Source organism: Callospermophilus lateralis, chromosome 12 (assembly GCF_048772815.1).
Source record: "Callospermophilus lateralis isolate mCalLat2 chromosome 12, mCalLat2.hap1, whole genome shotgun sequence".
Classification (NCBI taxonomy): domain Eukaryota; kingdom Metazoa; phylum Chordata; class Mammalia; order Rodentia; family Sciuridae; genus Callospermophilus; species Callospermophilus lateralis.
In genome coordinates, this window is record NC_135316.1 from 30,139,474 (window position 1) to 30,157,151 (window position 17,678).

General features: G+C 33.3%; 1 protein-coding gene across 2 annotated transcripts in view; it reads left to right on the plus strand.

Moving 5' to 3' along the window:
* Nucleotides 1–17,678, plus strand: part of Nup58 (nucleoporin 58) — a 39,001-nt gene that overhangs the window by 1,462 nt on the left and 19,861 nt on the right. Inside the window, exons 2-8 of one of the 2 annotated variants that reach the window (XM_076871997.2) lie at nucleotides 4,901–5,043; nucleotides 5,930–5,965; nucleotides 8,462–8,611; nucleotides 9,203–9,340; nucleotides 12,553–12,663; nucleotides 14,758–14,782; nucleotides 16,194–16,259. In XM_076871997.2, the coding sequence (XP_076728112.1) occupies nucleotides 4,901–5,043; nucleotides 5,930–5,965; nucleotides 8,462–8,611; nucleotides 9,203–9,340; nucleotides 12,553–12,663; nucleotides 14,758–14,782; nucleotides 16,194–16,259 (669 nt within the window). The remainder of the gene's footprint in view (nucleotides 1–4,900; nucleotides 5,044–5,929; nucleotides 5,966–8,461; nucleotides 8,612–9,202; nucleotides 9,341–12,552; nucleotides 12,664–14,757; nucleotides 14,783–16,193; nucleotides 16,260–17,678) is intronic. The other variant, XM_076871998.2, reaches the window with a different exon arrangement.

A 17,678-nucleotide genomic window follows, 5' to 3' on the forward strand; every position in this document is an offset into this window, starting at 1 on the left:
CCATACCTCTGCTACTCTGTGCTTTTAATGTAAGTCCTGATAACTTTGCTTCTGCAGGTTTCATTTGTCTGCATTCCAGTGCACAAGCTATTATTGTTAAACAAATTTTTGTGTAAGGATCTATTTTGGATGGTAAGACAAATAAGAGTTGTCTTTGGCGCTCAAATTCTAAATAAAAATTCCTGGTTCCTGTCAGGTTTTCAGCCAGCCCTCTTACTTGTGTTGATTGAGAACTGCTATCAGCTCCTGCATGGATTAGTTCAATGGAATCCCAATTGCTGTCCCCAAATCTCCTTTTACATCAGTGATTGGCTCCTCCTTTAGTTACTTCCCACTCTCCCTAGAAGGAAATAAACAAAAAAAAAAAAAAAAAAAAGGAAAGAAAAGATATTCCTTTGGGTTTCAAGGCCCCAAATAATCTGCAATCTCTCCAGATTCATCTTGGGCCCATTTTATCATTTCAGTGATCCAGACCCACTGTAGAAAAATAACATTTAAGTTATCACCCAGTATATTTGCACAAATAAGAAATTGAACAACTTCATTGGAACTGTTCATATTTACTTATATTTCATGGGATGCATTTTGCTGTTTTCTATGCTAGTCCATTTCACTTTTTAGAATGTTGTGACCTGCAAAATTAATTTTTTAATTAATCTTTTCTAGAGGTCCTGATCTTAGTTTGAAGAATTCTGTCCTAGCAATACAGGCTTTTCTCAGTTCCTCAGAGGGATGAAGCTAAACATTCGTACTTCCAAGTAGTTCCCTCTATTTAGAGTGCCACAACTTCCTCTCTACCAAACCAATCCCTGTTTATCTTTTGGTACTGAAATGATCTTTTCCTAAGAGGCCTTTTCTGACATGTCAGTCTAAGGGAGATATTCATTATCATACTATTTTGTATGAGATATCCATTATCATACTATCTTAATATATTAAGTGTGTATATAAATCATAACTGTTAATATTTATTATTTTGCTTGTAGTATGACCCCCGCAGTAGATTGTAAGCTCTATGATGCTAGAGACCTTTTCATTCTGTTTTCTCAGCAGACACTGTACTTGGACCTCCACCCATATTTAGTAAATGAATGAACAGTTAGTATCTATGTCTCCCACTGTTGGGAAATTTTTCTTTCTTTCTTTATTTTTTTGTTGTAGATGGACAAAATATGTTTATTTTATTTGTTTATTTTTAATGTGGTGCTGAGGATCGAACTCAATGACTTACCAGTGTTAGGCAAATGCTCTACCACTGAGCCACAACCCTAGCCCACTGTCGCGAAATTTCTGAGGTCAGAGTCAGAGTATATGCCACTCTATCCTCAGTTCCTAGAACATACCTGGCATAGAAAAAGGTCTTTAATAAATCCTTATTGAATTGGTAAGTGAATTATTAGTAATAAATTAGAAAAATTTACTCAGATTTTAGAAAGATTAGGATAAATTAATGAAAGACAGTCAACATGTCAGCCAAGATGTTGTTCGGGAGGCCTGACTTTTTTAATATCACCTGGTGATTAAGCCATTTTTAGGGAGTTCCTACATAAGGAAAAGGGATATGATAGTATATTTATCTTGGAGATGTTAGTTGAAGCATGTCAGTTTAGCGTCATATCTGGAACTTGCTAAATGCTTAGTAAATTAACTATTATGTTAGCTCCCAAATCTATTAGAGGCAGACTAAGAAGTTAAAATCACATGCCTGACTTGATGGAGGTTCTTTTTTTTTTTAAGAGAGAACTTTTAATATTTATAGTTTTTTTTCGGTGGACACAACATCTTTATTTTACTTTTATGTGGTGCTGAGGATCAACCCAGTGCCCCGCCCACATATGCCAAGCAAGTGCGCTTGAGCCACATGGAGCCACATTGAGCCCCAGCCCAATGGAGTTTTGTTTTATCACAGCACATTCTATAAAGTCCTTGGCAGATAGCCCTAGATTGAGTCAATAATTTGTTGGGTCTAGGGTAGTTTTTTTTTTCAAGAAAATTTTTCTGCCACATGGAATTTTTTCTTTTAAGAAATGTTTCTTTTACTTTTTTTCTTTTAAGATTTTACTTTGATATGTTTCTATGGCAATATTTTTAATTTTAGTTATGTAACACTTGGTAGTACCTTCAGTTATCAAGAAATTTTACATATTTTGATTAATTTTTTGAAAACATTTTCACCATGCATCTATTACCACCACCACCCCACCCTCTGTGGTAATTAGGGATTGAACCCAAGGGCACTTTACTACTACATCCCCAATCCACCTTCTTTAAAATTCTATCTATCTATCTATCTATTTATTTATTTATTTTTCAGGCAGGTCTAAGGTGGTGAGTGTCTAAGTTGCTGAGGCTAGTCTTGAACATGTGATCCTCCTGCCTTAGCTTCTTGAGTTATTGGGATTACAGGAGTATTCCGCAATGCCCAACTCCTTTTTATTTTTTATTTTAAACAAGAGTCTCACAAAGTTGCCCAGACTGGTTTTGATTTAAGACCCTCCTGCTTCTTTTTAAAAAAAGTTCTGTGAATTTTCTAGCCCATGTTATATACACATAGTGGATCCAAAATAACAATATCGTTAGACTACCATCAGTGAAACCATGTGTTCATGCATTCTTTTTAGTTGTACTTCCTATGCTCTCTGAATGTATAGTCATTGAATACTGTAATATCTTCTTTTTAACTTACACCTAGCTTTTTTGTTTGTATTTTTTAAACTGAGTATCTCACTTAAGTTTTTATTGTAGTGAATACTATTTCTTAAAATACTTTCTTTTTTAATATTTTTTTTAGTTATCAAAGGCTTTATTTATGTGTATGTGGTGCTGAGAATCGAACCCAGTGCCTCACACATGCTAGGCAAGTGCTCTACCACTGAACCGCAACCCCAGCCCTCTTAAAATACTTTTAAAATTCATTCAGTAAGCGTACAGAGATCTTTACAATTGTCAGTGAATCCTTGCAGCCTAATTTGGCTCCTTCCTGCTCTTCAGACATCCAGGGGTGCATACGTATATGGTAAACTAATACATAACAGGGTACTCTTTCTTTTTTCTTTTTCTTTTTTTTAAATTGTAGATGGACACAATACCTTTATTTATTTATTTATTTTTAATGTGGTGCTGTGGATCGAACCTAGTGCCTCACACATGCTAGGCAAGCACTCTACCACTGAGCCACAACCCCAGCCTCCACTCCTCCTTTATTCTATTCAGCATTGATGTCCTATCTCAAGGCCTAGCTCTTTAACGGGTTCCTCTGTCTCCATGCCCTATATACTGATAAGTCTTTTATCTCAAACTACTGCAATAATTTTTTTTGCCATAATTTGGCACTTGATTATAATCTGCTTTATTGAAGGTATATATTTCTACTGCTTGAATCATAACACTACCCTTTCACTAGGCCCCCTAATGTGTGCAGAAAACCAAATTAATTTTGGGTAATTATGGAATTGGTGATGCCTGCACCTAAGTAACTTGGAGAAAACTATTCTGACTTGGATTACAGTTATTTGTGTTATTTTATCCCCCTGAGGAACAACATGTTCTTTGAGTAGGAATTATCTTAGTTATCTTTGTATCCTTTGCAATTTCAGGCACACTATCTTGCACATAATGTTGTTTAGTTCAATTTATAAGCATTCCTAATGATAACAGTAACAACATTTATTGAAGTGAATTTGCCATGCACAATTTCTTAACCAGAATAAATAAACCTACTTAGTGGCTACTATTATGCCTGTTTTGCAGATGAAGAAGAAATAAAAGTTCAATGAAGTTAAGTGTTGTCACACAAATACTAGCACATGGGGAAGCTGGTATTGGAACCCAACCTCTACTGCCTCTCCTTACATTGAAACATCCTAAGGATATTAAGATTTTTTAGAAAGATATTGGGTTCTGTCATGGTGATTAGTCTTTATGGAGGAGCAGAGAGGGAAGTAATAATAAAGATAAGTGGGATTTCCCATTATGCTATGCATGTTATAATCTATTAACTTTCCCACTTTGTTTTTGGTTCTGGGGATTGAAACCAGGACCTTTTTCATGTTAAGCAAATACTTTACCACCTCTGCTCCTCCTACATAATTCTTGAATTATCAAATTGTGAAACTTTCTTGCTTATTTTCATAATATGCTCTCCTATCTATAGATAGCAAATTTGCACCTCTGCGGCTTGATAATAGCAGTTGAAAAGTTGTAAATTTTATTATACCACTTGTTTTTATCCTTTCTTTAAGCATTCAAGAAACTCACTAAAGAGAGCTTTTGCTGCTGAGTACATAATCTTGATAGATGTCAATTTAGCTTTGCATTTAATTTTTGCCAGGACATGCTCACTCCAGCACGCCTCCAGCCCCTAGTGTCTCAGTTTTGGTGACAAGATTCATTCCTCCCACCCCCATGAATATGTACTATAGCAATAGAGAGATGGCTAAGGTTCCTTAGAATAAATTGTGTATTTTTCTTTGTGCTTTCTAATTTTTTTGATTAAATTTGGAAATGTGAACTCTATTTGTTCCAAAGGAAAATAATACACATTTATAAGATTTATTTTGGCCATTTTCAAATATGATAGTTTTCAAACAAAAACTAATAAAAGTAGAATGTGTTCCTTGCTTATGATTATCTTGAGGTCTGAAATCCTGATTGCTCTACTGTGCTTTTCTTAAATGCTTGGTATTATATTTTTGTAAGACTAATTTTACATTTGGAGAACAGAAAGATATTTGAACTTGGTTAAAGTTGAATTTATTAGTTTTCTTTTGAACATTAGGTGTATATTAGATGTATAATAAAAAAGAAAATAACCCAGAAGAATTAATTTTTATTTTTCTTAAGTAAACATTGACTATAACAGATTTTTTTTTTTTATTGTGTGTATGTTTTAATAAACAAGCAACCCTTCTGTGGGGCTCAATTTTGGAACTCTTGGAAGCACTGCAACTCCAGCAACTACGTCTACTTCTTCTGGTGGTTTTGGAACTGTACTCTTTGGATCTAAGCCTGCCACTGGGTTCACTCTAGGAGGAACAAACACAGGTAAGGAGGATTTTCATATTTTCAGGGAGTAGGCTTGGGATATTCCTTTTCCAATGGGATATTTATTTTCCAATTTTCATCTTCTGTCTCCGTTTAGAGGTTGTTACTGGTAGTGGAACTTAAAATAAGGCTAAATACCAAGATGAATGGAATACAGGGATTTGGAAATAGGGTGATAGGCTGAGTTATTGGCTGTGATTATAAGGAAGGCTTTCTCAAAAAATATAAGATTTCTTTAAATATAATGGACTAAGGTGATTTAAAATTTTATATTAGATTATATAATGCATTTTTTTCCTTAATAAAGAGTATTGTTTAAGCCAAGTTTACCAGTTTGGAACATTAATTAACTTAACACGTATGGGATGGCCAGCGTTGAAGAATGTTTTACTGGAGCTGACCATTTAAAAAGTTTTTGCATCCTTACTTACTTTCTCTGTCCTCAAAGCCTTTTGGTTTTCGCCACCTTTGTGTTGACCTTCAGACTTGGAGTGCAGCACATTTTACATCCATACCCAGAAAATGAAAGGACAACTGGGGTACCAACCAGTGAGTTGCCTAAGATAGTTTTGTGTGCCTGCATTTTGTCTGGAGTAGTTTTTTTTTCCCCTCTGTTTTATTTTGTTATAAGCAATAGTTTGCATTTTATAAACCTTATTTCCTTATTAATCAAATTATATAGCCTGTAATATGAAAACCAGTGCCATAGGAAAAATTCTTGTGTTAGTGGTTATGGTGGCAGATATCATGATCTATTAGTCTTAATAGACTAATGTATTTATTAGTCTATTATCTATTTGCCTCCATGGAGGCGACACCTGAGGGTTTTTTTCCCTTATGAATGCCATCTTCCTTGTTTAAATTTTATTTCTCTTTTTGTTCTCAGGAATAGCAACAACTATAACTTCAGGACTAACTCTGGGTAAGAATTTTTGAGGAAAGATCTCAGATCTGTGGTTTCATAAAAATTTAAATGAATTAAGTGATCTTTCTACTCTTTTCTTATATCTCACAGTACTGGGATATAGAAGAAAGTATGCAAAGAAAATCTTGAGTATAGATCCTAAGTACTCCTTTCAATATTTGAGTACTTAAAAAGTGATTTATACAAGATTTAAAAAATTCAGATAAATATTTTAAATACAGAATTGGGTTTTTTTAATATTTATTTTTTAGTTTTCGGTTGTCACAATATCTTTATTTTATTTTTTTTTAAGAATTTTTAATATTTATTTTTTAGTTATCGGCAGACACAACATCTTTGTTTGTATGTGGTGCTGAGGATCGAACCCGGCCGCACACATGCCAGGCGAGCGCGCTACCACTTGAGCCACATCCCCAGCCCCAGAATTGGTTTTTAACACAGAGTTTATTTTATATTACTTTTTCAGCATTTTGACTAAATATTAGGAAAAGAGCCAAGCTGCACACCAGAAGTCTTAGAGTTAATCTCTGGTTGTAGCTTTAAATAATGTGAGGCCTTAGACAGTCGTATAAAGTAGTGACAAAGCTTTTAGCTGTCTATAAAATATTGTAGGGCTGGGGTGTAGCATAGTGGGAGATTGCTTCCCTAGCATGTATGGGGTCCTGGGTTTGATCCCCAGTACTGAAAAAGAAAATAATAATGATACTGGACTAAAAAGTTCTTTGATTCCCTTGTCACTCAGAAACATAAGAGTTTCTGTAGTGGTATGCTTACGAGAATGTAAATAACTAGGTTTCATCCTGCTTTGACTCTTAATGGTGGATAATGGGTGACAGTAAAGTGAAAGGAAAAAATGAAAGGATGTTGAAAAGCTCTTAAATTGGTTAAGGATTAACTATTCACTTGAATGCTGTTAGCTTGTCATCAATGGAAAACATATCTGTTTGTCACCAGAGCTTTGGACAGGATTGGCTGAGGGCAAGTAATTGATTCCTCTTACTATCTGAGATTATAAAACCCATCCATACATGATTTTGGAGTACTGTGCTCTCGCAGGAACTTGTAATCAGGGCAATCGGGAAGCATAGTTTCTGACTTCTTTTTTCTCAGTGGTTTCAGGAGAAGCCCAAATGTGGGTCATTCATGCATTTCTTGTTTGAATAGTTACTGTTTTTTGTGTGATTATGAGTATGCATGATGCCTTGAAAGTCAATATTAGCTTGTATTTGCAATGGTGTTGGTGAGAATGGTATTGATGGTGAAGTCAGGAAATTTGGGGTGTACATGCAAGACATTGATCTAATATGAGATGACGGGGTAAGCAGCTATATAATATGGTCTTGTGTAATTTGATAAATATCTCATAGACATAGGATGATACAATGAAAGGAAAAGCAAGAAGAGAATAGGGTTATTTGGGGACAGAAAATATTCCAGACAGAAGTAGAATGCAGTGTTTGCTCAATCATAAAACTTATTCCAATGGAATAAGTAAAACATTTTGTTCATGGGACTTAGGATTCAAAAGTGGAAATGGTAGGAAGATTTGAGATTTGAGAGCAGGTTGGAACCAGATTAGAAGGTCACTTATGTGCCTGATTTTTAGACTATTGTAGAACAATCTAGAGTTAATTGGAACCATAAGTTGGTAGGGTCACCAGGATGTTTTTTTAAGGTAACTGGGATAATGCCAAAAATAGAGTTCAGAAGAGATTAGCAGAGAAATTAAGTCCGTTGTTGTAGTTCTTGAGAGGTGGTTTAATTTAAGGTTTTTGAGAATGCCTGTAATCCAGGGATATTTCTGAAATAGAATTAGCAGGATTTATAGCCAGTGGAATTCAGAGGAAGGAAGGACTGTGAAAAACAATCGTGGCTTTTTTGGCTTTAATAATTGAATTGACCTTGGTGAGCCTGGGGCTTTAGCAAAATAAGATTTATTTGGGTTTTTTTGGAAAGGTAGAGCCAGCTAACGGGCATTCAGGTAGATGCACATTTTAGTCTCATGTACCCATAAGTGGGTGACATTAAGGGAACCCAAGACATCAACAGACGAAGGAAATCTACAAAAGAATATGGGAATGGAATAGCACAGAAACTAGTAGTAAGAGATCTGAGAGCTGACAGGACCCAGAAAGAAGAGTATTTTAAGGATTAGAGAATGTTTGCATAGTCTTGGAGAAGAGGGACTGTTTTTCTTTTGAGAGTAAAGGGGAAAAAGGATAAATACTGTTTTATATAAATCTAGGTATTGAATTTATTGATCACAATATTATATTGATTGGGGTGTTTTCACCTTTCTTAATCTAAATGACCTTTTTTTTTTTCCTGAATTCACCATGATTTGGTTCTAACCTCTATTTTAATTTTCATGCATACACATGTATTCTTATTCTGTTGACACAAAATAGGATCACAAACTTATAGGGATCCTGATTGAAACCAATATGATATGTATACACTTACGGTAAAATTGGATTTTATCTATTAAAACAGGAACACCGGCCACTACATCTGCATCTACAACTGGCTTCAGCTTAGGATTCAATAAACCTGCAGCATCTGCCACACCATTTGCTCTTCCTATTACTTCTACCTCAGCAAGCGGTCTCACTCTTTCATCTGCTCTGACATCAACTCCAGCAGGTGAGTAGAGAACATAGATACCCACTTTTCCTTCTTTATTTATTTAGTACCAGGGATTGAACCCAGGGACACTTAATCACTGAGCCACATCCCAGTCCTTTTTTTTTGTTTGTAAAGACAAGTCAGTGTTGGCCATTACTGCAGCAGGGAACGTCTTGAAATGTGTTCTTTATTTACAGAGTAGAGCAAAGGACAGGATTAGAAAGGTAAAATGTAAAGCTTTTAATATCTGCTTTGTTTTCAAGGAGCCATTTTATGACAAGGAAGGATAAAAATGTTATATAAACCTTACTTAGCTTAGAATTTGTTTAATTGTAAAAGTGGAATTGGAAGCCTGGGTTGGAAACACTTGTATGGAATCAGTTACCTGGTACTGTTCTAATATTACCTGAAGCCCTTATTTCTCTCAGTTTTTGCTTTATAGCTACTATTCTTTTCTAAGGTGTATATAATTTTTATCTGTAGCAAGTAGATTTTGCAAAGAACCAATTTTATCATGGAAATCAACTTAAAATTTTTTTACCTGTATTTTTCTATGGTGTACTTAAGTAATGTTGCCATTTGAAGGCTTAGTATCTCATTTTTCATTAGCATCCACTGGATTTACTCTAAATAATCTGGGAGGAACAACAGCCACAACTACAACTGCATCAACAGGCCTTTCTTTAGGGGGAGCCTTAGCTGGTTTGGGAGGTTCACTTTTCCAGAATACAAACACAGCAGCATCAGGTAATTGATCATATATACTCTACAGAATAGTAAGTATTTGTATTTAAATTATTTAATCTTTATTTTTGCCTTTTAACCAGTTTGCTTTTCCTCTTTAATCAGTATGTTTTCCTTTAATGTAAAATTGTTTTTCGTACATAATTGAACCTTTTAGTCATATTTAGAGATACATTTTTCTCTTTCTCAATATTGACAAATTAGATAAAGAAGCAAGTCAGAAAGCCAGGTGCGTTTGCACATGCTTATAATCCCAGCGGCTTTGGAGGCTGAGATAGGAGGATCGCAAGTTCAAAGCCAGCCTCAGCAACAGAGGGGCGCTAAGCAACTCAGTGAGACCCTATCTCTAAATATAACACAAAACAAGGCTGGGGATGTGACTCAGTGGCCGAATAACCCTGAGTTCAATCCCCATCCCTCCTTCTTTCCCCCACAAAGTCAGAAAACTTAAAATAAGTGGCATTTAAGTAGTTTGGGGTTAATTGGAGGTCTAGTTCAGTGGTAGAATTGCTTATCTAGCATGCACAAAGGCTTGGGTGGATTCCCAAGCTAGAAAAAAAAATTTGTTTGGAGTCATTTATAGCTTAACTTCACTGTAAGGCAACTTATAAAGTCTTAGTTCTAGGAATGACTTTCCATTATGGAATTTCAGGAAAGGGTATTAGAAAACCATGTGCCTCTTCTTTCTGTTATTTTTTTTCATTTTACTTTTATATCAGTCTTTATGAGAGATGTTTAAATATTTATCCTGTAAAAATTGCATGTTACAGTCGTCTCATGATTTGGATATTACAAGATATTGTGAATATCTACAAAATTAGACAATAACAAAAAGAACAGTATTTGAGATATCAATACAAACTAGAACACTATAATTTTCTTCAGATTATTTTGACCATCCTTACCCTCTCATTCCACTGACCTGAAAATCCTCTAATTGTTATCTAAAGAAAGGACAAAAAAGAAATAGTGTCTTTAATCGAAAAAGTCGAGTCATTTTCCTTTCTTTTCTCCTGTTCAACCAAGTGAAGTATTAGGCACATATTAGGGACCCTGCAAAACTTTGAAAGTAAAATAGTCATTATAAATCAGTCCAAGAGTAACTGGAAATTCTTTGTTTGATAGATTAGCATTTCCTAATTTGTGCATTGTTAAACAGAAATTCTTTTTATTTTATTTTTTTTTTTTTGTAGTTGAGGTCTCATTATGTTGCCCAGGTCTTGAACTTACAAACTCAAGTGATCTTCCTACCTTAGCCTCCCAAATAGCTGGGACTACAGGAGTGCTCTGCTATGCCTAACTAAATAGAAATTCTTAATGTTACACTGCTATGTGAAATAATTATACAATTTCTTCAAATAATAGAAAAGCTTTTCTCACTCCCACAATGCCCTCATTGACTTTTCAAAATATTCATTTCTTTATACAGTCATTAGCTATAACCAATATTTAAAAGATCTATAGAGGGGCTGGGGCTGTAGCTCAGTGGTAGAGTGCCCGCCTCGCATGTGTGAGGCACTGGGTTTGATCCTCAGCACCACATAAAAATAAATAAAGATATTGTGTCCAACTACAACTAAAAAAAAATTTAAAAAAAATCTTTAGAATCCTTAATATGAGGCAAATTTCATAATAAGCAAGAAAATAGAAATTAACCTGATATATAAAATACTAATTCAGTATTTTCTGCCACATGAATTGATATTTTAGTATTTTGCCAATGCCTATGTTGAAATTATTTAATATCTGTGTAATAAGAGAGGGCTGGGGAGGTAGTACTCCATGATGTAGTGCTTCCTAGCATGCGTGAAACCTGGGGTTTGACTCCCAATAACTGCAAGTAGTAGTACGAGTAATAGTAGCAGAAGTAGTAGTAATAAGAGAGAGGGTTGTTTTATGTTTCTTACCCAGTTTTTAGATGTGCTTTGATACTTCTCAGACTCTTAATATTTAATGCTTATACTTAATCTAAATGTGGTGTTGAATTTTTTAAAAATTATCATAGGTTAAGTATCCATTTTTTGAAATGTTTAGGCCAGAAGTGTTTCAGATTTTGGAATTTTTTGGATTTTAAAATATTTACATAGACTTCACCAGTCAAACATCAACACAATGCTCAAAAGTTTTAGATTTTTAGAGCATTTCAGATTTTGAATTTTTGGATTAGGGATGCTTATCTGGTATAGAGTAATTATTTAGCTGTTTTCTGACACATAGCCAGAATTTAAATCAAAATTTCAGTTACATTTATTAAATATTTTCTCTTTATAAAAAATAGATGGTATTATCTTAGGAATGTATGGATTTTAGAAATATATGTTTATCAACACAGGACTTTTTTTAATATTTATTTTTTAGAAGTAGCCGGACACAATGCCTTTATTATTTATTTATTTTTTACGTGGTGCTGAGGATCCAACCCAGGACCTCGCATGTGCTAGACGAGCGCTCTACTGCTGAGCCACGATCCCAGTCCCTCAACATAGGACCTTTGAAATTTTGCTACTTGGCTCAAATATAAATTAATGACTTAGAATTAACTGTTGTCATTTTGATTCCTTTTGCCAGGGTTTCTGGTAGCTATATCAGTTAGCTTAGGAGCTATACTATTGGTGGAATTTAACCAGATGGAGAGTGATAGGAAACAGTAAAAAAAGAGGGGGAAGCCTGTAGTGGACTAGAATCAAGAAAGTCTTCTCTTTTGTAGAACTAATTGAAGACTAGTATAGCCAGGTAAATTAAAGCATTTCTTTTTAAATAGGTAAATTAAAGCATTTCTTTTTAAAATAACTTTTCTGAAAAGAACTTGGAAGTATGCAGTTATACTTAATATATATTATGCTCAAAGTCTATAAATTAACACTGGATTATTTTTAAAGTGTGCAGTTCCAAAATATGTTAGGAAGATAAGACTGACTTCTCTGAAAATAATACAACTTAAACTGTTTTTGTACAAAAGGTTCAAAAGTAACAAACATTGAATGCCCACATATATTGAATTAACACATATTCTGATCTTTTTAATAATGAAACATCACATTATCCAAACTACATATACCATCTTTGCCCAAAGCATGCTCCAGACTTGTTCCTTGATATTTTCCTAAATCAATTATGAAAAAAATCTTAAAAGCATTTGAGTACTTTGGTTAGTAAGAGGAAATTCTGGTAAAGTCTTTCAGTAAAATTGTATGTAATATTTGATTTATTTGCAGGACTTGGACAAAATGCTTTAGGCCTGACTTTGGGAACTACAGCAGCTACTTCAGCTGCAGGCAATGAAGGTCTCGGTGGTATAGATTTTAGTAGCTCATCAGATAAAAAGAGTAAGTAATGTTATTGTAATTTTGTCTTCTAACACTACTGTTAAGCAACTTTGAATAATTATTCAAAATTCCTATGTCTGAAAAATCTCTACTTATGTATTCAGTAATATAGTTTTTACTTTTAAGTTTGTTTTACATTAGTATTAGCATTGTGCAAATTTTGTGTATTGATTAAGGTTTAATTTTTGTAGATAACTTAAATGTATATCTGAATCTCTTACTTATCCAACTTAATATTTTTGTTAATTTTTTTTATATTGGCATCATCATAGTATATATTTTGTAATATGTTGTTACTCATATCAAAAGCATTTGGCAGTATAATTCAGCTAGGTGCTTTACACTAGAGAGGAGTATGAGAAATATAAGGACTTAATTTCCCCTCTCTACCTCTATCCACACCATCCTGTACTCTACTGTGCTTAAGCTTGAGTTGAGCAAAAAGAATACATAAAAATAAATGCACATGATCACATGTACCACATCTCAGTTCCCTTTAATCTGTTATATTGGTCAAAGGATTTTTTGTTGTTGTTGTGTTAATCTACAGAATTTTTTCTTTTTCTAGTAGCTGTATCAGTTAGCTTAGGAGCTGTACTATTGGTGGGATTTAACCAGATGGAGAGTGATAAGAAACAGTAATTGGTAAAGAAGGGGAAGCCTGGAGTGGACTAGAATCAAGAAAGTCTTCTCTTTTGAAGAACTAATTGAAGGCTAGTATAGCCAGAAAGCAGAAAGGTCAGATACCAGCTGTCTTGAAGAACTTTCTGTGCAGCATTGAATTTTGTCACTATACTGATGACCACTAGACTCTACTAAAGGATATTGATGAGAGCATTCTGACAGCCAGGTAGAAAATAATTGTAGGAAGGAGAGAAGCAGCATGGAGAAGTGTTGGGAAGTTATATAGTAGTCTGGGTATATTACTGAGCCAAAGCTAGGTAGACCAGTAAGGTGTCCTTGGCAGTCTAGAAATAGGCCCAAGTTCTAGTTGTTTGTATGTACATAAATAAAATGAAATACCAATGAAGTAGTATATTAGTAGAAAATAATTGATGAATTATTTGGCAAAACAAAATTAAAGCCCTATTTTTACTACCATTATTAAGGCATTTATAGAAGAAATGTGCCAATTTCAGAAATGTTAAAATGAAAAAATTTTTATAATTAATGAAATATTCCAAATATTTATGGAAAAAAAACTAGTCAGATGAAAGATGAAAAATGAAATCCTGCATATAAAGATGAAAGACAAATAATACATTAAAAATAAAATACTTGATTTTTAGATGCTTACTTTCTCACATTTTAATATCTCTGAAATTCAGATTGTTTATAGATTCAATTTTAGAAACAGATATAAATATTTGTGAGATAAATAATTAATATACTAAGTGTTGAAATAGCTCTTAGAAATTAATAAGAGAAATATTATAAGAGAAATGTGCAAAAAAATGAAGAATGTAGAAATTACACAGGTAGGCAATTCACAAAAAATAAACCTGTCAGATGAAGATTTGAAAAATATATTATGTTTCACTAGTCTAAGAAATACAAGCTAAGATAAAAATAAATGGCATCATTTAGCTACATGATTAGCAAAGATTTAAAAATCTGATGTTCATTGTTTTTTGAGAGTGTGATCCAAAAAGTGCTCTCAGGGTAGTTGTTTTAAGGGATTGCCAAATTGTTTTAAAGAATTGGAGAAATTCAGGATACTAATCTGACTTAGTGTTCAATCCTGATAGGGCCTTAAAAAGTGTCAGATAAAGTTACCCAGAGTTAACTTGGTAGAGAATATAAACTATTCATACTGGATATTTTTTATGGAACAATTGAGAAAATTTTTAGTTGAGAAAAGAAAACTATGTCCTTGAAAGAAGTAGGTGCAGATCAGCTGTGGAACACGTTGGCTTTGTACACATCTCCTTGATAATGTTGCGTTCATAACAAGTCATTTCATTGAGTAATGTTTAAGAGGCAAGCTAAGAAATGTTTCCATTTATATTTATACCTTAATTTGTGTTCATTTGAAACGTTTGGAATATGTTGTTAAATTACCTATTTTTACATGAAGCTTCTTGAATTTTCTAGGTGATAAAACAGGAACAAGACCAGAGTAAGTTTATAATTTAAAGTATTTTAATCAAGAGTTTTATTTATTAAATTTGTAGGCAGATGGTATAATTGGAAATACATAGAACCAGGTACACATGTAGAAGGAAGAGACACTTTTAACAAGCATTTGTCAAAAATCAGATAATAAATGTAAGTTCTAGAAAGATTGTGATAGGTCACATCACATCTTCAATTTTTAGTTATTAAAAACTTTAAAACATTTCTTTTTAGAAAGGCGATTGACATTTTCCCCAGATAATGTAAATAAGCATATACGTTTGTCCGTTTTTGTTGTTTTTATTTCTGGTGCTGGGTTTTGAACCAAAGGCCTTGGTGCATGCTAATTAAGTACAAGCTTAATAGTATGTAATCTACAGCCCTTAAAACATCTTGAACCATGGATTATATAGTGCAGCCCTTAAAACATCTTGCTTACATATGTAAATTATTATGCCAGGACTATTTTTTATTTATTGGTATCTTCATTAAAAGAAAATATTTTTTTATACATCGTGTGTGTGTGTGTGTGTGTGTATACATTTCAAATATATATTTGAACTTGGTCATTATTTTTATTACAAATTATGTTTTCTCACACAATGCGTATTAAATAAGCTATTTATAAATAAATGATCAAATTTGCTGTTGTACAAACTTCTTGTGTATATTTTAGCCTAATACAGATTGAGTATCCCTTATACAAAATGTTTAGGATAAGAAGTGTTTCAGATTTTGGACTTTTTCAGACTTGGGTTTATTTGTATGGAATATACACATTGAGTGTCCCTAATCTCAAAATACAAAATGCTCTAGAATCTGAAACTTTAAAAAATTGAAATGAAGGAACAGACTGAGATCTAAGGTTATAAAATCTAACTCATGATTTCATTATAGCATGCCAAATTTTAGTTGTTCCTGCCTTCATTAATTATTTGTATTTTCCCTTTAACTGTCCCTTGCTTTTATTTTCCCATTTCAATGCATGTTGAAGAACAAACTGAAGTTATAATAAAGTATTTAGAGCATCTCATGAGAAGTTATATAGACTTTGTGTTATTAATGCTTTAATTATTCAAACTGAATAAAATGTCAGTCATAGAATCTTTTAGCCAGAGGGAATTTAGTTCAGCATCTCATCCAGTCATTAGTATTTTCTTTTTTTCTTAGAATTTAGTTAAAAGCTTTTAAGTATATTTATAGTAGCTGCCACTCTTCTTAATTAAGAAATCTCAATTTCAAATAAATTGCTGGAACTAGGTCAGGAAATTTTTTTTTTTATTTTGAAATCATCCAAGGAAGCTCTAAGTAGAGAACATTTGCTATATTTTCTTGAATCTTAACATATAGTAAAATTTAATGTCAACTTTCTAAAATCTGAATAGTATTAATACATTTGTGGCTTTTTTTCTTAGGGACAGTAAGGCACTGAAGGATGAAAATCTACCTCCTGTCATCTGCCAGGATGTTGAAAATCTCCAGTGAGTGTCAAATATATTTAAATAAATAATGCTCAAAGAATTCTAGAATACATTTTAGGGGGAACATCTTTTCTTTCTAAACATTTTAACTTGGGTTAAATTGTTAATTTTTTAAAAAATAAGAGAAAGTTGAAAAGCAATTAAAATTAATGTGACTGCCATTCTATAAACTAGTGTGTAAATTATGGATGAATTTTCTACTTTTGTTTCTTTCTGACAAACTTATTTTTTAATTGATTAGTCTTTTAATTGGTGCATTATAATTTTACATATTGAATTAATTCATTGCGACATATTTGTCCGAGCATATAATTTAATCAGTTTCATTCCCCCGGTACCTCCCCTTTCCAGCTTTACCTTCTGTTTTCATGAGATTTGCCTTCCTCCCTCTTTTTCCCCCCCTTTTTTTTCTGTAGCTTCCATATATAAGAGAAAACGTAACAATCCTTGACTTTCTGAATCTGGCTTATTTTGCTTAACATAATGCTTTTATGTTCGTTCCATTCATCCATTTTCCTGCAGATGACAGAATTTCATTCTTTACAGTTGAATAAAACTCCATTCCATGTGTATGCCACATTTTCTTTATCCATTCATCTCTTGGTGGACACATAAGCTGATTTCTTAACTTGGCTACTGTGAATTGCACTATTAGCAACATAGGATGCATGTATTGCTGACTTTAATTATTTAGGATAAATACTGAGGCACGATATAGCTTGGTCATATGGTGAATCATTCTTAGTCCGTGGAGGAATCTTTATACTGATTTCCAAAGTGGTTGTACTAATTTGCAGTTCTGCCAAGAGTGTATGAGTGTTCTTTTTCCACCAACATTCTTCGCAGTATTTTTTATTTGTATTTTTGATGGTGATTGTTCTAACTGGAGTGAGATGAAATCTCAAGAGTAGTTTTGATCTGCATTTCTCTGATTGCTAAAGAAGCTGAATATTTTTTATAAGTTTGTTGGTCATTTGTGTGTCTTCTTTGAGATATGTCTGTTTAGTTCAATTGTCCATTTATTGATTTTTTTAAAATTTTTTGAGTTCTTTATATTCTTCATATCAATACCATCAGAACAATGGCTGGAAAAGATTTTTCTCCCATTTTGTGGGTTTTCTCTTCATGCTCTTTTGTTTCCTTTGCTTGGCAGAAGCTTTTTAATTTGATGCCACTCTATTTGTTGATTCTTGGTATTATTTCTAGAGCTTTAGGGGTCCTTCTAAGGAAGTTTTTGTCTGTGCCTTTATGTTGGAGTGCCCCAGCATTTTCTTGTAGGGGTTGCAAAGTTTGTGGTCTAATTCCTAAATCTTTTTTTTTTTTTTTGTACCAGGCATTGAGCTAAGGGACACTGGACCACTGAGCCACATCCCAGTCGTATTTTGTATTTTATTTAGAAACAGGGTCTCATTGTTTAGT